This window comes from Erinaceus europaeus, chromosome 9 (assembly GCF_950295315.1).
Source record: "Erinaceus europaeus chromosome 9, mEriEur2.1, whole genome shotgun sequence".
NCBI lineage: Eukaryota > Metazoa > Chordata > Mammalia > Eulipotyphla > Erinaceidae > Erinaceus > Erinaceus europaeus.
In genome coordinates this window covers 81896602-81914002 of record NC_080170.1, presented here as the reverse complement: position 1 = coordinate 81914002, position 17401 = coordinate 81896602, and the positions used below count along the sequence as shown (strand labels likewise).

Here is a 17401-nt window from a genome sequence, read left to right as displayed (position 1 = left end):
TTGAAGAAAGTTTCAAGAGAAGACCTTTATCACAGTGATATCCTTGCATTAAGTCTATCACTCTACTCCATCTTTCCCCAAAATACTTAAAGCACTGTCACTGGGAGGATTGTTACTACTTCTAATACTATTACTTATTACTGACATTAGATGGCTTTCCATTTCTGCTGCTTTGTTAGGCCCATAACAGATTATTTGCTTTCTTTGTTTCATCCACTGATCTACTCAGAAGTACATCCATCAAACATTATTTGAGGGATCTGGTTTCTATCTTATGTGACACTCTCAGCTATTTTAGAGGATACAAAGATGCAGAAGACACATTTAGTGTCTTTCAGGAACTGAGATTTTAACTATATTTAGATGTGTCTGTGGAGACACATCTAAATATAGTTAAAGTAAATATAGATACAGAAGTGATTTTGAAGAACTTGTATTGACTTTCTATCATAGTAGAAGTTATATGATTTTTTAAAAACATGCCTCCTACATCTAATTCCTTTTTTCTCCTCCCTGAGTTCCAGGAAAGGCCAGGTTGATAAAGGGAGGGAGAGCTTGGTACAGGCCAGGAGACAGGGACAGATGTTGGATCAGGAAGGATGCCTCCACCCACCAAGCAAGATTCCAGCTACAGGGAAACATATGCTGGGTCAGAAGCAGGCTTGGTTCCATGCCAAACTGCAGGACCAGCAGAAATGTGAGTAGCCCAGCTGACAGCAGCAGAAGCAATATTTACTTCTCCAACATGTCTTTGCATAACTCACTGCCATTTTTTAAGAGCATAGCAATCGAGAGAAGGCATGCTCAGCCCTTAGAGAATTTTGTCCCTGGAGTATCTGATTCTAGATAAAAGATCTAGGGAAGGAACTTGTGAGGAGTGTTTGAATGACACAGATTCTAGATCTCAGGGCAGGTACTTGTGGTTCTCTCTCTTATAACTGGGGCTTTATAACTCCAGGTTGTCTTTACCAGACAGAAAGTCAGAGACAGAGACAGACAGATAGCACAGCACTGAAGTTCCTTTCATTGTGGTAGGGAAGAGACAGATCATGTACATGACAAAGCAAGCACACTATCCAAGTGAGCTAGGTACTTGTTTGTGAACCAACAACGACAACAACAATAAAACAACAAGGGCAAGAAAAGGGAATAAATAAATATTAAAAAATTTTCCATTTTGTTGTCCTTGTTTATTGTTGTTGTTCTTCTTATTGTTGTTGTTACTGTTGTTGTCGTTGGATAGGACAGAGAGAAATCCAGAGAGGAGGGGAAGAGAGAGAGGGGAAAGAAAGTCAGGCACCTGCAGACCTGCAGGTGGGGAACCGGGAGTTCAAACTGAGATCCTGATGCTGGTCAGTGCGCTTTCCGCCATGTGCTCTTAACCCACTGTGCCACTGCCCAGCTCCCAGATCAGTTAGTTTTATGTGTTAGTGTTTAGGAAAGACTGAAGAGAGAATGCATGTTCCACCTGAGTCTTAAAGGATGATCGATCTGTAAGGTGCACAAAGGGGCAGTGGTGGGAGAGGAGATTCTAGCAAGAAAAGGAGTGGAGATGAGAAAGGGCTGGGATGGCAGAACCTAGGGCACAGTAACAGTAAGCGAAAGAAGGCTAGAAGAACTGCTATTTTGAGACCCTGCATAGTTCATATGAATGGGAAGTAGGTTGCTCATGGGGGCATACAGGAAATGGGGGAGAAAGAAGGTGAAGTCCAACTGCCTGATCCCTGTGGGCAGGAAAAGTCCAGGGTTCCCTTTCTCCCTTTTTTCTTTCTTTCTTTCTTTCTTTTTTTTTTTTTTTTGCCACCAGGGTCCTGCTCCTGGTAAATCTTTTTTTTTTCCCTCCAGATAGAGGGAGGGAAGGAGGGAAGGATAGAAAAGGAGGGGAAGGGAGAAAGGAAAAGAGTTACTACAGTACTGCTCTACCGTTCTTTGTGCAGGTGCTCCCATGCGATGACCAGGAGCTTAAACCCAGGTCCTCTCTCCTTTCTTTTCTCATCTCCTGACTCTTCCAGTGTTTCTTCTAGCCACAGACATGTGTTCCAGGAATAGGAAGCTACAGTGAGTTCACAAAGAAACATATTACAATGGAAGTCTGGTGGGAAACACTGGGAACCCAGGGGAAGCTAAAAGCAACTCTGGTTGCAGTATTTCCACTCCTTTGGGTGGTTTGGCCTTCTCCATGCCAGTCTTACCTAGCACTAGAGTACAATTTCCCAACAGATTTGCCTGACGAGCCATTTCTTTTTTATTAAGGTTTCACTGGGACAGCGTACACACAGAACTAGCAGAAAATACCAACCCCCACACATAATAAATTATGACATTGGTGTTTAAAGTGAGAAGTGAGGAGAAGCTGTGCAATAAGGAGGGTGTCCCCTTCCAGGATGGAGATTTGGGAGGCGGTCAGAGTTCATATGAGATTGGTGAGACATCTGGAGCCAAATGCCCACCTCAGGCATATCTGCAAAGGGCCCAATTCCTGCAAACAGACATGAGTACACTTACAAAGGCACGTGTAGGAGGTGGGGGGGGGGGCACCCTGTAAACAACAACCAGCCCAGGAACCAGGGCAGTTGGTCCAGCTGCACTTCCCTGTGGCTCTGACAGCAGACTAGCTCCTGGCACTCAGCCTTTCTCAGCTCTGAGGCTGCTCTGGGAGGTGCATGCATAGCCCTGGGCAGCGAGGCAGTGGAGGGTTGCCTTCCCAGTGAGGAACCACGTTTTGTTGTGTTTCGCTGCAGGACGAGCATGTCTCAGTCTCCCCCACTTTCCTGCCTTGCTTTATTGTCTGGCCTGCCCAGGCCAGCCTGCCACACCCCAAAAGAGTCAAGTGATGTATCCTCAGGGAAAGTCTACTGACTTGGAGCCCCAGGGGCCAGGGGCAAGTCCTATGATGGCCATTCTTTGGTGGTGGGATGCTGGGCTAAAGTTCTCTCTCCCTCTTGCTTCCCACCTGCAAAAGTGGGAATGAGAGAGTGGACACCACAGGTTTATCAGCATCAGCAAGTACTTAAATTTATCTGCCACAGGCGATGCAAGGCTTTTTGTCCTGGCTTCTTCTCCTCCATGTCTTCCTTTCTATGCCCTCCCCTTTTATATCCAGATTTATGTAACTCCATTAGCACCAAAAGTACCTTTTGACCAAGGGAGCCTCCCCTAACTCAATAGAGATTGTCCATATACATCCTTCATGGTGCCAACAGCAGGAGACAGTGGCCAAATGGATGGGCCACTGGACCAAGAGACAGCCTGGGCCTCAGGTGTCATTTGAATCTAACAGAGTTCTGAGCACTGTGGCACATGGAAACCTGACTACTCCAGGATGATGAGAAGGTGTCATAAAAATGGAAAGAAAGGGCCAGATGGTGGTTCACTTAGTAGAGCAGTCATGTTATCATGTTCAAGGAACCTGGGCTCAAGCCCTCTGTCCCCAACTGTGGGGGTGAGCATGGGAGATGATCATGAGGAGTGGAGCACTGCTGCAGGTATCTCCCCTTCTCTTTGTCTACCTTCTATCACAGAAGAAGAAGGAATGGTGGAGTCATGCAGGTACCAAGCCTCATTAATAATATTAGTGGAAAGAAAAAAAAAAGTGAAAAGACACCAAAAAATGGTGTAGAAGTGTCTGAGCTCAGTTGGACCAAAGGCTGGGACTCAGGGGCAGTGCTAGTCACAGTCTTCAGCAGGAAAACAGACAGCCCCTGCCATGAGTAGGGCACCCAAGGGTACAGGAGACTGATCTTCCCAAGAGGCCCATCCACCAAATGCTCATTAGATGGGTCACAATCCACTGCACTGTTTCTTCCAAAGTTTCCATCCATCTTTCCATGTGTGTGTCCACCCAGGCAGACATCAAATATACACCAAGAGTTCTGCAGACCAGAGACTGAGCAGGATCGTGCTCGCTTAGCACCTTTTATCTAAAGACTATTTTGTGGGGGTCTTCTTGAGGAATGCTGTGAGGTAGAAACAAGAGGAAATCCTTCTCTTCTTTTTTATAGATCAAGTAGTGCTGGAGATAACACAGTGCTTGAGTGAGCATCCTGAAACTCTGTAAGGGCTGGTCAAATGTAGGGCCTGTTCCCCGAAGGCCAGAACTGTTCTTCCCTGTAGACCTGGGTATAACTTGTCCCAAGTCCTGCATTGCTCTGCTACAGTTCACACAAGAGTGGGTTTCAAATCATCTTTGAAGTTCACAATAGGCTTTGAGCGGGCCCACAGCTTCTCCCAGGAAGCCAGTCCCCTAGTTGGCTCAAGGTCGGTATCTGATGAGCCACTGTCACTGGAATCAGAGGAGCTCTGGAAGCAGATTTCACAGTAGGGTCGGTGGCAGTGGCAGAAGAACTCATCTGAGCTGCTGGAGTCAGTGTCAAGGTAGTTGCTTGGAGAAGGAAGCGGAGGACAGTCTGGGAGCACAAGAGGCTGCAGCTGCCGCTTTTCTAGCAGGTCCTCTGAGGCTCTGGGCAGGCATGGGGTGGTGGTGCATGGTGCCAGGCTAGAGCCAGAAGGCTGGTGGGGGAAGGTTGTCCGGCTCTCTCTGCCCCCCTGTGGCTCTGCTTGGCCTTGTATACTACCCTCTGTGCTAGTTGGTTTGCCTTGAGGGTCTGAAAAGAGTGAAAACTTTCTTGAAAAGTCTCTTGGTACTCTGGAATCAGTAGTTTGGGGGCCCAGGTTGGCACTGTCCCTGCTGTGCACACTTAGCCCACGTGCTCTAGAAATACTGTTTGCCCAATGCCCCACAGATGAGGAGGTGGAACCGGGAAAGTGTGAGCGAGCCCTCTGTGTTGCTCGCCTCCTTCTCACCATGTATGGACTGAAGCCCAGTTCCTTGGAGAGAGGTATCTTCTGGGGATTGTGGGCAGCACTGCTTTTCCAGGGTTTCTGGGGACAAGGCAGAGAGGGAAGGGAAGCCTCAGGGCCCAGGCCCAGATCTTGCAGGACTTCCTGAAGCTTCTCCCTGATCACTGAGTTGATGTGTGACAACTGCTCCTGTGTTTTCTCTAAATTCTCTAGCTGCCCCTTACTCTGGGGGACAGGACCTTCTCCATCTGGCAGGAGACTTTGGTGGGGGGTCATAGGCTCCTGACTTCTTTTATCTACACCCTGGCTTTGCTCAGCCCGTGGCTTCTGGCTGAAACCAATAAGCGAATGACGAGAGGAGTCTTTCAAGTCAGATACCTTCTCCTTTTGCCCTCGGTAGGGGCTGGTGTCCATCCCTGGCCCCTCGAGGTTTTGCACACTTAAAGAGGGCACAGAGGTATTTTGGAAGACCTGGGAAGCCATGCTGGTTTCATTCTTAGAGGCTGAGAGGCCTTCTGAAGGCCCTTGAGCTGCCAGGCTGAGGGTAGAGGCTGCAGCCTGGGAAGAGGCCGGCAGCACAGCCCACTCAGGCAGGTCATAGGTGCACTCAGCTGTCATCAGCCTCACTAGCTTCTCTTTGGCGTTGTTTACTTGTTCCTGCAGACTTTCAATCACAGCATTTTTCTGTAAATACAAGCAAAACCATCACACAAAGGGTTGTACTAAGTGGGAGATCTCACACTGTCTCCACACTGGACAGTGTGCCTTATCAGAAGACCTTGGTTTACATCTCTGTTTCCCCATGTGTTGGCTGATCATCTTAGGAAGAGAAGATACCCGGAATGGAGTACATACAGGGCTTCATAGAGGTTGGGGAAATAGCACCCTGATGCCCTGGGTAAAGCATCAGAGTTTCATGTCTGTGGGAGCAGAAGTCCCAGATTCAATCCCCAACACCACCATAAGCCAGAGCTGGTAAAATAATAAATAATGCTAGAATAAGTATCAGCACAAAAACTGACACACAGTGCTCAGTCAAGGTCAGCCATGACTTAATGCAGTCTTAGTCGTCCTGCCTTAAATCCTTACACTGTGGCACTGTGAGAAGGTAGGTGGCAGGTGGAATGGCCAGGCCTCACCACAGAATGAAAAGGTCAGGTTAGGGGCCCGGGAGGTAGTGCACTGGGGTTAAGCGCACATAGTGAGAAGCACAAGGTCCGGTGAAAGGATCCCAGTTCAAGACCCAGGCTCCCCACCTGCAGGGAGGTTGCTTCACAAATAATGTAGCAGGTGTGCAGGTGTCTATCTTTCTCTTCCCTTCTCTGTCTTCCCCTCCTCTCTCAACCTCTTTCTATCCTATCCAACAACAATAACAATGTGACAACAATGGAAAGAGCTGGCTTCCAGGAGCAGTGAATTCATAATGCAGGCACCAAGCCCCAGCGATAACCCTGGAGGCAAAAATAAATAAATAAATTAAATAAATTAGGTTAGTCTGTAGGGTATCAAGTTGGATAATGTATAACATGGCCCATTTTTAAGGTTGTGACACTTCTGCAAAATACTAATGAATTTGAGGCACATCCCAAGGGAAAAACGGGATGAAAAAACAAATATTTTGTCTCTTTCTAAGCAGATCAAAAAATGGGGAAGGACAGGGGTCTGTGAGATAACTCACCTGGGAGGGCACCTGCTTTTCCATATACACGACTCAGGTTTGAGCTTCCAGGACACCACATGGGAATACTGCAGCACTGTGGGGGAAGCTTTGGTGCTATGATGTCTCTCTCTCTCTCTCTCTCTCTCTCTCTCTCTCTCTCTCTCTCCCTCTCGGAAAAAGTCAATCTGTAATAGTGAAGACCTGACAGCAACAACTAATTCAACCTTTAAAATGGGAAGAACAAGGAGAACAAGTACCAAAACAAGCCAGAAGAGGTCAGTGAAAACCTCAGGTTGGATGGCCACCCCCCTGGGTGGTAGGCCAGAACCACCACTTGGCACTGTTATCTATTGACAACTGTAAAAGATATGCAGGCATCAGAATTACTAGAGAAGATAAAGAAAAGAAAAGGGACTGTTGGACCGAGGTAGCTGGTAGCTACAGACTGCAGTACAGACAATAAATGAATGAGGCTGGGATGGTTCTTCTACTGAGCTGCCTGCCTACTGCCTATCTGGTAGGTGATAAACAGGCTGTCAGGTGAGTGCTGCAGAGGTGTGTGTGCTCTAACTGTGAGAACATGAGACACAGAACACGAGGCACAGGACAGGTGGTGGATGTGCCCCAAGCATCGTCCAGGGGCACAGCAACAGATCTCATGTCATCTCTTAGATCTCATGTCCACCTTCTGAAATTTCAGATGCTCAAAGGCAGTCAGTCAGGGAAGAGGTCATCACGAGGAAATTAATATTCCAAGACAGACACATGGAACCAAGAGGAAGAGGATAACAGAAGCACTGTGTCTAGGAAATGCTTGTCCAAATACTAAATACTTATGCATCTTTGTTGCCTTCTTCTTTAGAAGCTAAGGGTGAGTGAGCATTTGGATGTGCATTTATTATACCCTAGACTTAAAAAAGATGTTTCCTTTTTTTTTTTTTAGATATATTTATTTATGAAAGAGAAAAGGGTGGGGAGAGAGTGAACCAGAGCCAACACTCTGGCACATGCAATGCTGAGAATTGAATTCAGGACCTAAGACTTTATCCATTTTATTCACAGTACCACCTCTCAGGCCACTGTTTCCCTTCTGCTTTCTTTTCATGTTGGTAGTGGAGAGTTGTCCAGAATTGAACCTTAAAGGGAGCAGTGAATTAGTCTAGCAACAGTCTTGACAACTTCACAGCATATCTAGAATCTCCCTATTCATGAGCTGAAGGTGTTTTTTTTTCTGACTACTGGTAATTCCCATTTCATCCTGGTTTAATCTTTTTTTTTTTTCTTTTCTGTCTCAGGAGTAATTACCTATGAGTAAGTGGTGAGTAAGCGGAAGTGATTTGTAGTTGAGTACCTGCCTGCCCATTCTCTTTCCTTGCCTGAAGAGCAGTAAGGTCTAGCTAGGCATTGCTGGGGAAGTGCAGCTGAGTCAGGGCTCAGTGGGAGCAGAGTGGGGGAATAACAGTGGCCTAATCATCCAAGCTCTTCATGTTATCTGGGTGGTGCAGATAGCTCTTTGAGCATATCATGGAGATAACTTCAGGTAGAATAAGAGGTACCCCAGCCCTCTTCCTGTGTTGCACACCCACACATTCTCATGCTGGCGTCAGGAGTACTCTGCACCTCAGAGTTCAGTGGAAGCTACATGCTGGTGACAACTACCCCAGCAAGCTGGATTCTGCTTTACTTTGTGTCTTGTCCACAGACTCCTATGAGTAGAGGAAAACAGGATAAACACTGAGTTGAGAAGAATACCTTTCTCCCAGCAAGCCAAACATCTGAAGCTGCCTGCTGACAGATTTAGAAACATCAGCCTAAACAGTAAATTTCCCTTCTTTCAGTAAAGGAAGTGGGACTCTGTTTTCACCAGGGGTGCATATTAATTAGAGGTGTGGAGTGAGACCAGAATCTGACCTATCATGGCAGTTGCATTTAAATAAGCTTATTAATTATTAGTTTGGGCATATCCAAGGGAGCAAAGCATCCATAGGCATATTTCTTAGAAGGTGCAGGCAGGCTGCTAGGAGAAAAAGAGTCATGCTCTTATCTCCAGGGTTTACCTCCAGGGTTTACAAAAGATAAGTGATAGGGGAAATTTCTCTGCAGCAGAATGTAAGTGAGGTTCCTCAGCCCAAGGCTCTCTTTGCTCGCTTTTTACAGCCTGGGAAGTCAGTGACTTGCTGCCTGGAACAGACTCTGGGTAACCCCAGAGTTATAGAAACAAGAAGGTCAGAACAGAAAGAAGATGAGCTACCCCAGTCCTGGGAAAGGCAGAAAGAAGGCTCCAGGTTGGCAGAGAGGGCTGTGCAGGAACAGCAACCCAGAATCTGCAGTCTGAGGTTGTATTCATGTTGATGCAGGAGTAGTGCAGAGATGGAAACACAGATACTAGAACATCTCTTGGTTTATTATGAGTTCTGGAATTGGCTTCTGGCTCTCAGGCCGATTCTGGGCAAGGCATCCAGGTGTAAATTATTAGGGGATGGCAACTTTTTATTGCTCATGTGTCTGCACCCAGTCAGGGTCCTTCCTCTGCATACTCAGCACTTCCTTTTGGAAAGGATAGATGCAATCAGTGCATGGGAAACAGGGTAGCATGGCAGAAGTACAGAAAGCACGTCACAAATTACCATAAAGCTAAAGAGTCAGTCCACTTCAACATTAGCTGATTGTGAATGAAAACCATTCTGGCTGTTCTCGTCAAGTTTCTGCCTTCTACTTGAACTCAAGAAGAAAAAGAAGAGGAAGAGGAAGAGGAAGAGGAAGAAGAAGAAGAAGAAGAAGAAGAAGAAGAAGAAGAAGAAGAAGAAGAAGAAGCTGCCATCTTTGATGGCTTAACAAAGTATCAAAGGCAATGCTACTCCCTTGTCAGGTGGGAAGAAATTTAACTTTTGAAATAATGCCCCACATTTCATAAAAAGACTTAGGACCAAGGGAATGGTGTGGGAAGCCAGAGGAAAAGGGTATGTGTGTGGGGGGGGGGAAGGGGGCAGCACGGGGCAGGGGGGCCATGACAGTCTCATCACCAGTCATGTTTCTTGGGTCTTCTCACTCCATGCCCCCATTCTATCCCTCAGGGACTACTGACATCAGGGTATCAGTCCCATTACAAAATTAACTTCCCCAATAGCACCTACTCAGGTTATGTTCTGTACTAAGGAAAGGTAATGTACTTAAAAAAAAAGAAAAGACTATAATTTACTCAATGAAAATACTAATTCCTCTGGGCCCATGCCTCCTTTCTGAAGCAATGCAGCCACAAGCTTTTCCATGTGTTTCCTTCAACCCCACATCACACCGCCCAAGTCCGGGAGAGGTGCCAACTCTGGCTCAAGTTCAGAAGGAAGCAGGGCTGGCGGCTATGATATTCAGAGGCCCTCTTCATCCCCCTGCTCATATGGAGACAATTGCTAACTCTCTAGTTGGAACTGGGAAAACATATTAAGGGACCCCATCAGATCTTAGAAGCCAGGGTACAACTCTCATCCTTTCTTTAAAGGATGTGTCATGCAGAAAAAGCTAGCAGCCACTACTACTTAGACCCTTTACAGTACTATCCCTGGGCTTTCATGCTTTTTTTCCCAGCATTCTTTGCCTGGTCAGTTTTACTCAATCTCAGCTTCAACCCAGGAGGTTTTTCTGACTGCTTTTGTCTTTTCTGACTTGTTCTTAGCACCCACTGCTCTGTCTAACCACCTTGATTTTCGTTTTCCTTCACTTATTTTCTTCTTTGGTATCCAGGGATTTACTATTTTAGGGGAGCTTTTCATCATACTACTTTGCTTCTTTTGTCGTTATTCTATTTTATTTGATAGAGCAGAGAGAAACTGAGAGGGGAGAGGGAGAGACAGAGGGAGAAAGAGACATACCTGCAGATCTGCTTCACTGCTTGTGAAGTTTTCCCCCTGCAAGTGGGGAATGAGGGCTGAACCTCAGTCCTTCAGTGCGGTAACCTGTGTGCTCAACCAGGTGCACCACCATCCAATAACTTAGTCAGACTTTTTCAGATATAAGGAGAGAGACAAACTAGAGGGAGAAGTTAAAAGAAGAGAGGAAAAGATACCATAGCAACTAAGCTACCTTCTGGAGAGTAGGGGTGGGGCTCAAATCTGGATCTTATACATAACAAAGCCAAGTGAGCTACCTGCTGACCCTCCTTCATAATTATTAACATAATTTATAATTATATGTTTACTTGACCCATTTTAATTTCCTCCACCAGATTGTGAGTTTTGTGAGGGCAGAGTAGATATCTATCTTGTTTCTCAACACTTAGCTGACTGACTGACACACATCTGTCCAGTGTGAGAATGAAGTAGGTGAAGGTCAACACTGGCAGGGTCTCGGGGGAATACTGAGATTTTTTTTACTTGCTATGAAGGGAAGTGGGAGTGGCCAGAAGGTGAGAGAATGGGAGGAGGAAGAGGAATGTCAGCAATAAGCACATCTGGGAGCATGGCTAGAGTTCTTTTTAGAGAATGCTCTAGGCAAGGCTGTGGCTTACCTCAGTGAGAAGCCTTTCCATGGAGTTTCCCTCTCCTCCAGCATGGCAGTTCTGTTCCTCACTGTACTGGGCATGAAAGCTTTTGCTAGGAGTGCTGAAATATTTGGCCATGTGTCTGATTGTTTGGTTTTCTTCTTCAAATACCTTCCATTGCTTCAACTATTAGATAAAAGAACACGTTATTTATTTAATTACATACCCAGAAATGCATTTTGTTACTCTTTTTCAAAAACACTAAGGAATGACATTGTCACAGACATGCATATGTGCAAACTTGCAAACTAGCCTCGCCTTAAAATGTGGTTTACTCTGGAAACTCCCTAGACAGTAACAAAAGAAGGTTTTATAGACTTAGAAGTCCTAAAGGAAGAAAATGACAGGTAGGGGAAACAGAACAATTTTTATTTGACCCATCTACCGGTGAATAGGTCAGAGAAACCAGAGCTGGAATCTAATTAATAATCTAATAATTTTGTTAGTTTGTCATTCTCTGTTTCATGTGACTCTCTTTTTCTCTCTTCTCCTCATATACAATAAATAAATAAACATATATGCTCACACAGAGAGAGAAATGAAACTAGAGCTGAAGTATGCTTTTTAAGGCTAGATTCAAATGCCAGGCAGGGTTTAGGGCCTACACCAGGGTTAAGTAATGAAAACCCTGTATATTTCAAATGTTTCCAGTTGTATGAAGCTGTTCTTAATTATTCTTTTTTTGAACATTAAACTGAAGAAAAGAACCTTTTATTTAGATATGAAGTCTAATACATTAATTCAGAGCCAAGCTCATAGGTGATACACAAAGGAAAAATATATCTCTTGATTAAAGAGTAAATGAAAGTTTTAATGAGAAAAATAAATAAGTGTGTGAGTTAGTGAAAGCAAGAATATTTGATAATATAGGCTGGTGCCTGAGTACCCCAGCTCTAGAAATGGGACTGAAGTGCCTTTGAGGAGCTTCATGGGGAGCCTGGGATTTCATCCAATATTTACTAAGTTCTAACTATGGAGTGTAACACAATTTGGCCAATCTCAGATATAATTCTAAATCCCACCATTGATATCTTCTGCTGGCTCTGAAGATGGAGGATAAAAACAAAACAAAACATGAATCAAGGAAGTGTAGGTGGATTCTAGAAACTGGACAGACAAGGAAGCCAATTCTCTCCTGGAGCTTCCTGAAAGAATGCAGAATTACTGACACCATGTGTTTAATTCCATGTTTCCAGCATGTTCTAGAATGGGCCTAGACCTCTCTAGTGGATTTACTCTCTTTACCATCACTGGCCACCACCACCAGAAATGTTGTCATAAGCTCTCTCCAGGCAGGACCTTACTTTCATTATAAACTAGCAATGGCAAGGACTGCTCCACTTTCCAAAGAGAGGCTGGGTCATCCTACTCTGCCACTCGAGGAAGACTGGTCCTGCAACGAGAGCAGTGAGCCCAGTCTGACAGGGATTCAGAAGTTACACAGGCACCTGTGCTAAATATGAATAGATATGGACTCTGGGTCAGTCTGTTGTTAATTGCATTTATAATTTTTTTTCAAGTTTGGGGACTATTCTCTGCCTTAATCCTGCTTTCAAGTTCTATTCTCCGCTCTGACACCATCTTCCCAGACAATATTTCTAGTCCACCTCCATGTTAGCTATCAAACTCAGGCAAAGATTTCTTAAGTCCTGGGCTCCTAGAAACATGCTTAAAAGAGACATCCTAGCTACTTTCTACCTTAGGGTCCCAAATATCACTGGTTCTATTTCTACTCTTTGGTGACGGTTTATTAAATACTTTGTACTGCTTTCTATTTTACTGCCTTTCAGTCACCAAACTGTAGATGCTACTACAATCTCATCTTGATGTCCCTGGGCAGATACCTTGCCAATGTGTCTCAGAACCTCACCTCTCCAGAGCCTTGCTCTACTAGGGAAAGACAGAGAAGGCTGGGGGTGTGAATCAACTGGCCAGCATCTATGTCCAACAGAGAAGCAATTAGAGAAGCCAGAGCTCTTTCTTTCTGCACTCCAAAAAGAATTTTGGTCTATACTCCCAGAGGGGTAAATATTAGGGGAAGATGACCAGAGGGCTCCGAACTCCAATTCCACCAGGACCCAAAACATTTGCCACAAAGACTCTTTGTTTTTATTCTATCACTGAAAGAGAAGAGAATCTGGTAAACAGCAGAAGGAAGTCAGTCACTGTTTCACTTATCTGAGAGGGAAAAAGGAAAAGGAAGGACACTCAGAATAGGTGTAGGTATAACTTAGAAAGGAAGTGAAGGCAGGGTAATAGAAGTGAATAAAAATGGGATATATATATATATATATATATATATGTATATATATATATATATATATATATATCTCATATCTGTGTCCTTGTGAGAACTATTACAATTTCCACTGGTGGGTGATGGAGACACAACTCTGGTGGTGAAAAATGCTGTGGAATTATACCCCTATTATCTTATAATTTTATAAATCACTATTAAATCTCTAATAAAAAAGATACAGCTGACATATAGATATTACAATGCTGAATAGAAAGTCCTGTGTTCCTTCATGAAGGGGCAGATGACACATTTTAGGGGTTTAGAGGAGAAAACAATGTCCCTCAGTCCCCATCTGTCTCTCAGAAGAGATGATGGGGGAAGGAGGGAGGGTGGACACACATTCAAGCTATAAAAGTGGAGGCTTACTCATTGTTAACATTCTTGTTAATGACCTCAGTGCTTGGCATGTGCACTTAGGGATTTCTTGAGGGCTTGTGTAGAATGCTACTTGGTCCATTTACCTCTTGAGTGAAGTCTTCCATTTCACTCAGCTCTTTAGTGCCGCCTAGCTGCCCCTGAGGTATTTGTGGCTTTGATTTCATAATCTCTTCCATCATAATATAATCTAGCCAGAAAGGTAAAAGACAAGAAGAAGGCCCACCTCCTTGCTCCTTCTCTTAGCCATATAGTTCACTTCACACATTGCCCAAGTTTTCTCAGCTATCTTATTCCCATGAGAATACACACTTTAGGTTTCTTTCTGCCTCAGGTCACTGACCTAGAGGGGAAAATTAATTTAGGTACATAAAAACAAACAAACAAACAAAAAACCCTGACAAACCTCAGTTACTTTTATATTTTAAAAAGGAATTTTCACCCTAAGCCTAAAATATAATAGGCAATAAATAGGACATATATTTGAATTTCAGATAGTGGTCAGTTCAAGAGGAGAAAAGCCATGAGACAAAAAATAGAAGAGCTAAGATAAGAGTAAGAGAAAGAAAGCTCAGATAAGGAGAAAAAAGGAAGAGAAAAAGGAGAGGGGCAAATTCTATCCATACACTTCTACTTCAACAAATCAAATGCTTGTACTTGGTTCAAAGGTAGATGTCAGATTTATTTCTTCCTTTTTCTTTCTGTGGAGTCAGGGCACTGCTTGTTCAGACTGAGAGATAGCAACAAGAAACAGGAAGAGACACCAGGGTTAAGCAATCAAAACCCTGTATGTTTCAAATGTCTCTAGTTCTATGTAGCTGTATTTAATTATTCTTCTGTATTTTTGAAATTTTTGCTCTATTTTTAAAATATAAATTTTTAAAATATATATTTATTTTACCTTTTGTTGCTCTTGTTTTTTTATTGTTGTTGTAGTTATTATTGTTGTTGTTATTGATGTCGTCATTGTTACATAGGACAGAGTGAAATGGAGAGAGGAGGGGAGAGAAAGCCACCGGCAGACCTGCTTTGCCACCTGTGAAGTGATTCGGTGGGGAGCTGGGGGCTCGAACTGGGATCCTTACTCCGGTCCTTAACCTGCTGTGCTACTGCCCAACTCCCTGATCTATTTTATTATTTGATAGGACAGAGAGAAATTGAGAGGGGTGGAAAAAGAGAGAGAGAGAGAGAGAGAGAGAGAGAGAGAGTGAGCTGCAGACCTGCTTTACCACTTGTGAAGAGTCCCTCCTGCAGGTGGGAAGTATGGGGGAGTTTAACCCAGATCCTTATGGTTGGTAACTTGTGCCTTCAACTGGGTGGACTACTGCCCAGCCCTGAGGCATTAGACTTTGAATCTTACTGATAAGGCAAATGTGTTATACTTCACTTCAGAGGAAGGCATTGTCTCCTAGTCTTCAGAAATGTGTGTACCTCTTCTTATGAACTATCGAATCTGAACAATAGAACTATGGTTTCCTATAGCATAGTTTATATGGTATAGAAAATATATTCTTCTGTTCACAGATGGCTAGAATAGTGCAAATATATAGACATTTAAGGAAGGAGAAAGGAAGATGAGGTGATGACTATCACACTGGTAGCTCTGTCAGGAAAGCAAAGACTTTCTTAGGAGCCACCTGGAAAATCTTTAGTGCTCAAAGCTGTGTCACACAAGCACCCTAATTATAAGGCAGATTTATAAAGTAAGTGTTTAACTCTTTTGCCCTATAGTGGGTATCAGCAAGTGACCAATGGGGTGTATGAGTTACAATCAATAATATTGGTATAGGACCCAAGTGGTGGGCTTCCCAGTTACTTCCACTCCGACACCCTTTCTTGATCTCCCAGGGAGGAACAGCTTTTTTGCTTCTTTTCCTTAGCTCTCAATAGATTCCTTCAACCCAGTTTTTAGAATATTAAGATCCAGCAAAAAAAAAAAAAATCCTCTATTTTCTAGCAGAGATGTGAGACTCATCCTTGATTTTCAGTGCTATTGCCATATATCTTTCCATTTCTGTTTATCCTGTTGAAGGTTCTTGTGAGAACTGATGAAAAGGAAGAAGAGTAAAGCGTCTATGCCTGTGTTACACCATCATATTCCACAGCGTGCATTTTATAATGAACTGTAGCCCTCCATCAACCAGCACTTTGGTTTGTTCCTATACAGAGAAGTCACTAATAGTCAACTAGAAGCAGCAATGAGAATCTGGGTGGGGTCTTGAGGGTGTAATGGGATAAGGGAAGCCTCGGGGGGGGGGGTGGTGGTGGAGAAAAGAGGGACCAGGAAGAAAATAGGAAAAGTGCCTAATGCCAAGTTCATTAATTCAGACATATGTGGCTCAGTGGTACCCTGAGGCATAACATCAATAATTTAACATCACTTTCTTTTCAGAGCCATTGGATTCCTTGACCTTTCCTCTGACTTCTTTTTGTTGTCTAGACATTTCTGCTTCTACCTTCCTTCTTTGCTTGCTTTTTCTTAATCCTGAATGTTAAACACATTTTATATTTAGATTTCATTTCTCCTTATTATGAAATATTATTGTGAAATATAATAAGGAGAAATGTTCTTTTTCCCTCTAACAAAAAGGAAAAGTGGTTTAAATTATGTAAAGCTCCAAATGAGTTGTTCCTTGTGAATCTATTCCCAATGAGGATAGAAAAGAAGATCTCTCATTCCCAGGCTAGTGAAATAAATGACATTGTCAGGATGGAATGGTGGTGGTGGGGGGGTGGAGTTTGAGAACTGGGAAGAAGTGAAGCCAATCTAGAGTGGCAGAAGGGCAGGTGACTATGGTCTGCTGCTGCTGCTGCTTGGCCAGTCCTTGCTAACCGGGATCGGAGCTCCTTCAAACAAGGAGAAGAGAAAAGAGGAAATCAGCTCACTGGAACCTCACCTTTCTTCTGACTCTCCAATAAATGATACCCCAAATTCTCAGCAGGAGACAGTGAGTAACTTATCGAGCATACCTGGGGAATGAAGATGAAGCAGTTGACTGTGGTTGTGCAAACAAAGATTCCTCCGGATGTGAGTCCAAAAACCAGGTTGGGCCAGGAGTGCAAGTATCTGGCAATCACAAAAAGAAGCCCAGCAACCAGTACTACGAGGTTGACTCCAACCATAATAGTCAAAGACTGATTGACAGGGGGAGAGCTGACATGGTCAGTCAGGCCTGCCAGGTAGGCTCCATACAGCAGCAGCAGGCTCTGCAGGAGAAAAGAAAGACAGACTCAGGACAGTGAAAGAGAAGGACTGGGGCCAGGTTCCTCTTCTGAAAACAGGGGATAATAATACTGACCTTCATGGGTTGCTACAAAGATTTACTAGAGCTCATGCAAAAATTCTCATGATGGTTTCTGATACCTAGTGGGTACTTAATGTAAGCTTTTATCCCCCTTTAGCACTGGAGCTCATCAGTTAGGACTCTGCTGGAATGAGAAACAGGATAAGATGGTGTGGATGGGTGGGAACTCTACAGAAAAGGTTTGTGGGCACTGGGAGGGCAGTGGGAACATCTTAGGGCTAATGGTAAGTAAGGATTACTGTACGCATTATATGGCCATGCACTTCAGGAAGCAGAAGGACATGTGGAAACTGAAGTAGCCCTGTGGTCTGTTTGTCTGTTTGTCAAGCCATGTGCAGTAGCAGGGGCAGTGCCCTGAAGAAGGGGCTTTTTTTTTTTTTTTGTCTAATTCTCCCAAAGGCACCATCTGCTTGCCAACTGCACCTGCA

The 17401-nt window shown here is 44.1% G+C and overlaps 1 protein-coding gene across 1 annotated transcript in view; it reads right to left on the bottom strand.

Moving 5' to 3' along the window:
* Nucleotides 1-2263: 2263 nt before the first annotated feature.
* GPR156 (G protein-coupled receptor 156) overlaps nucleotides 2264-17401 on the bottom strand; it is a 67268-nt gene continuing 52130 nt past the window's right edge. Inside the window, exons 7-9 of the mRNA XM_007532098.2 lie at nucleotides 16639-16875; nucleotides 10962-11120; nucleotides 2264-5484 (exon numbers count right to left, since the gene is read on the bottom strand). Coding sequence (XP_007532160.1) covers nucleotides 4159-5484; nucleotides 10962-11120; nucleotides 16639-16875 — 1722 coding nt within the window. The 3' untranslated portion in view covers nucleotides 2264-4158. The remainder of the gene's footprint in view (nucleotides 5485-10961; nucleotides 11121-16638; nucleotides 16876-17401) is intronic.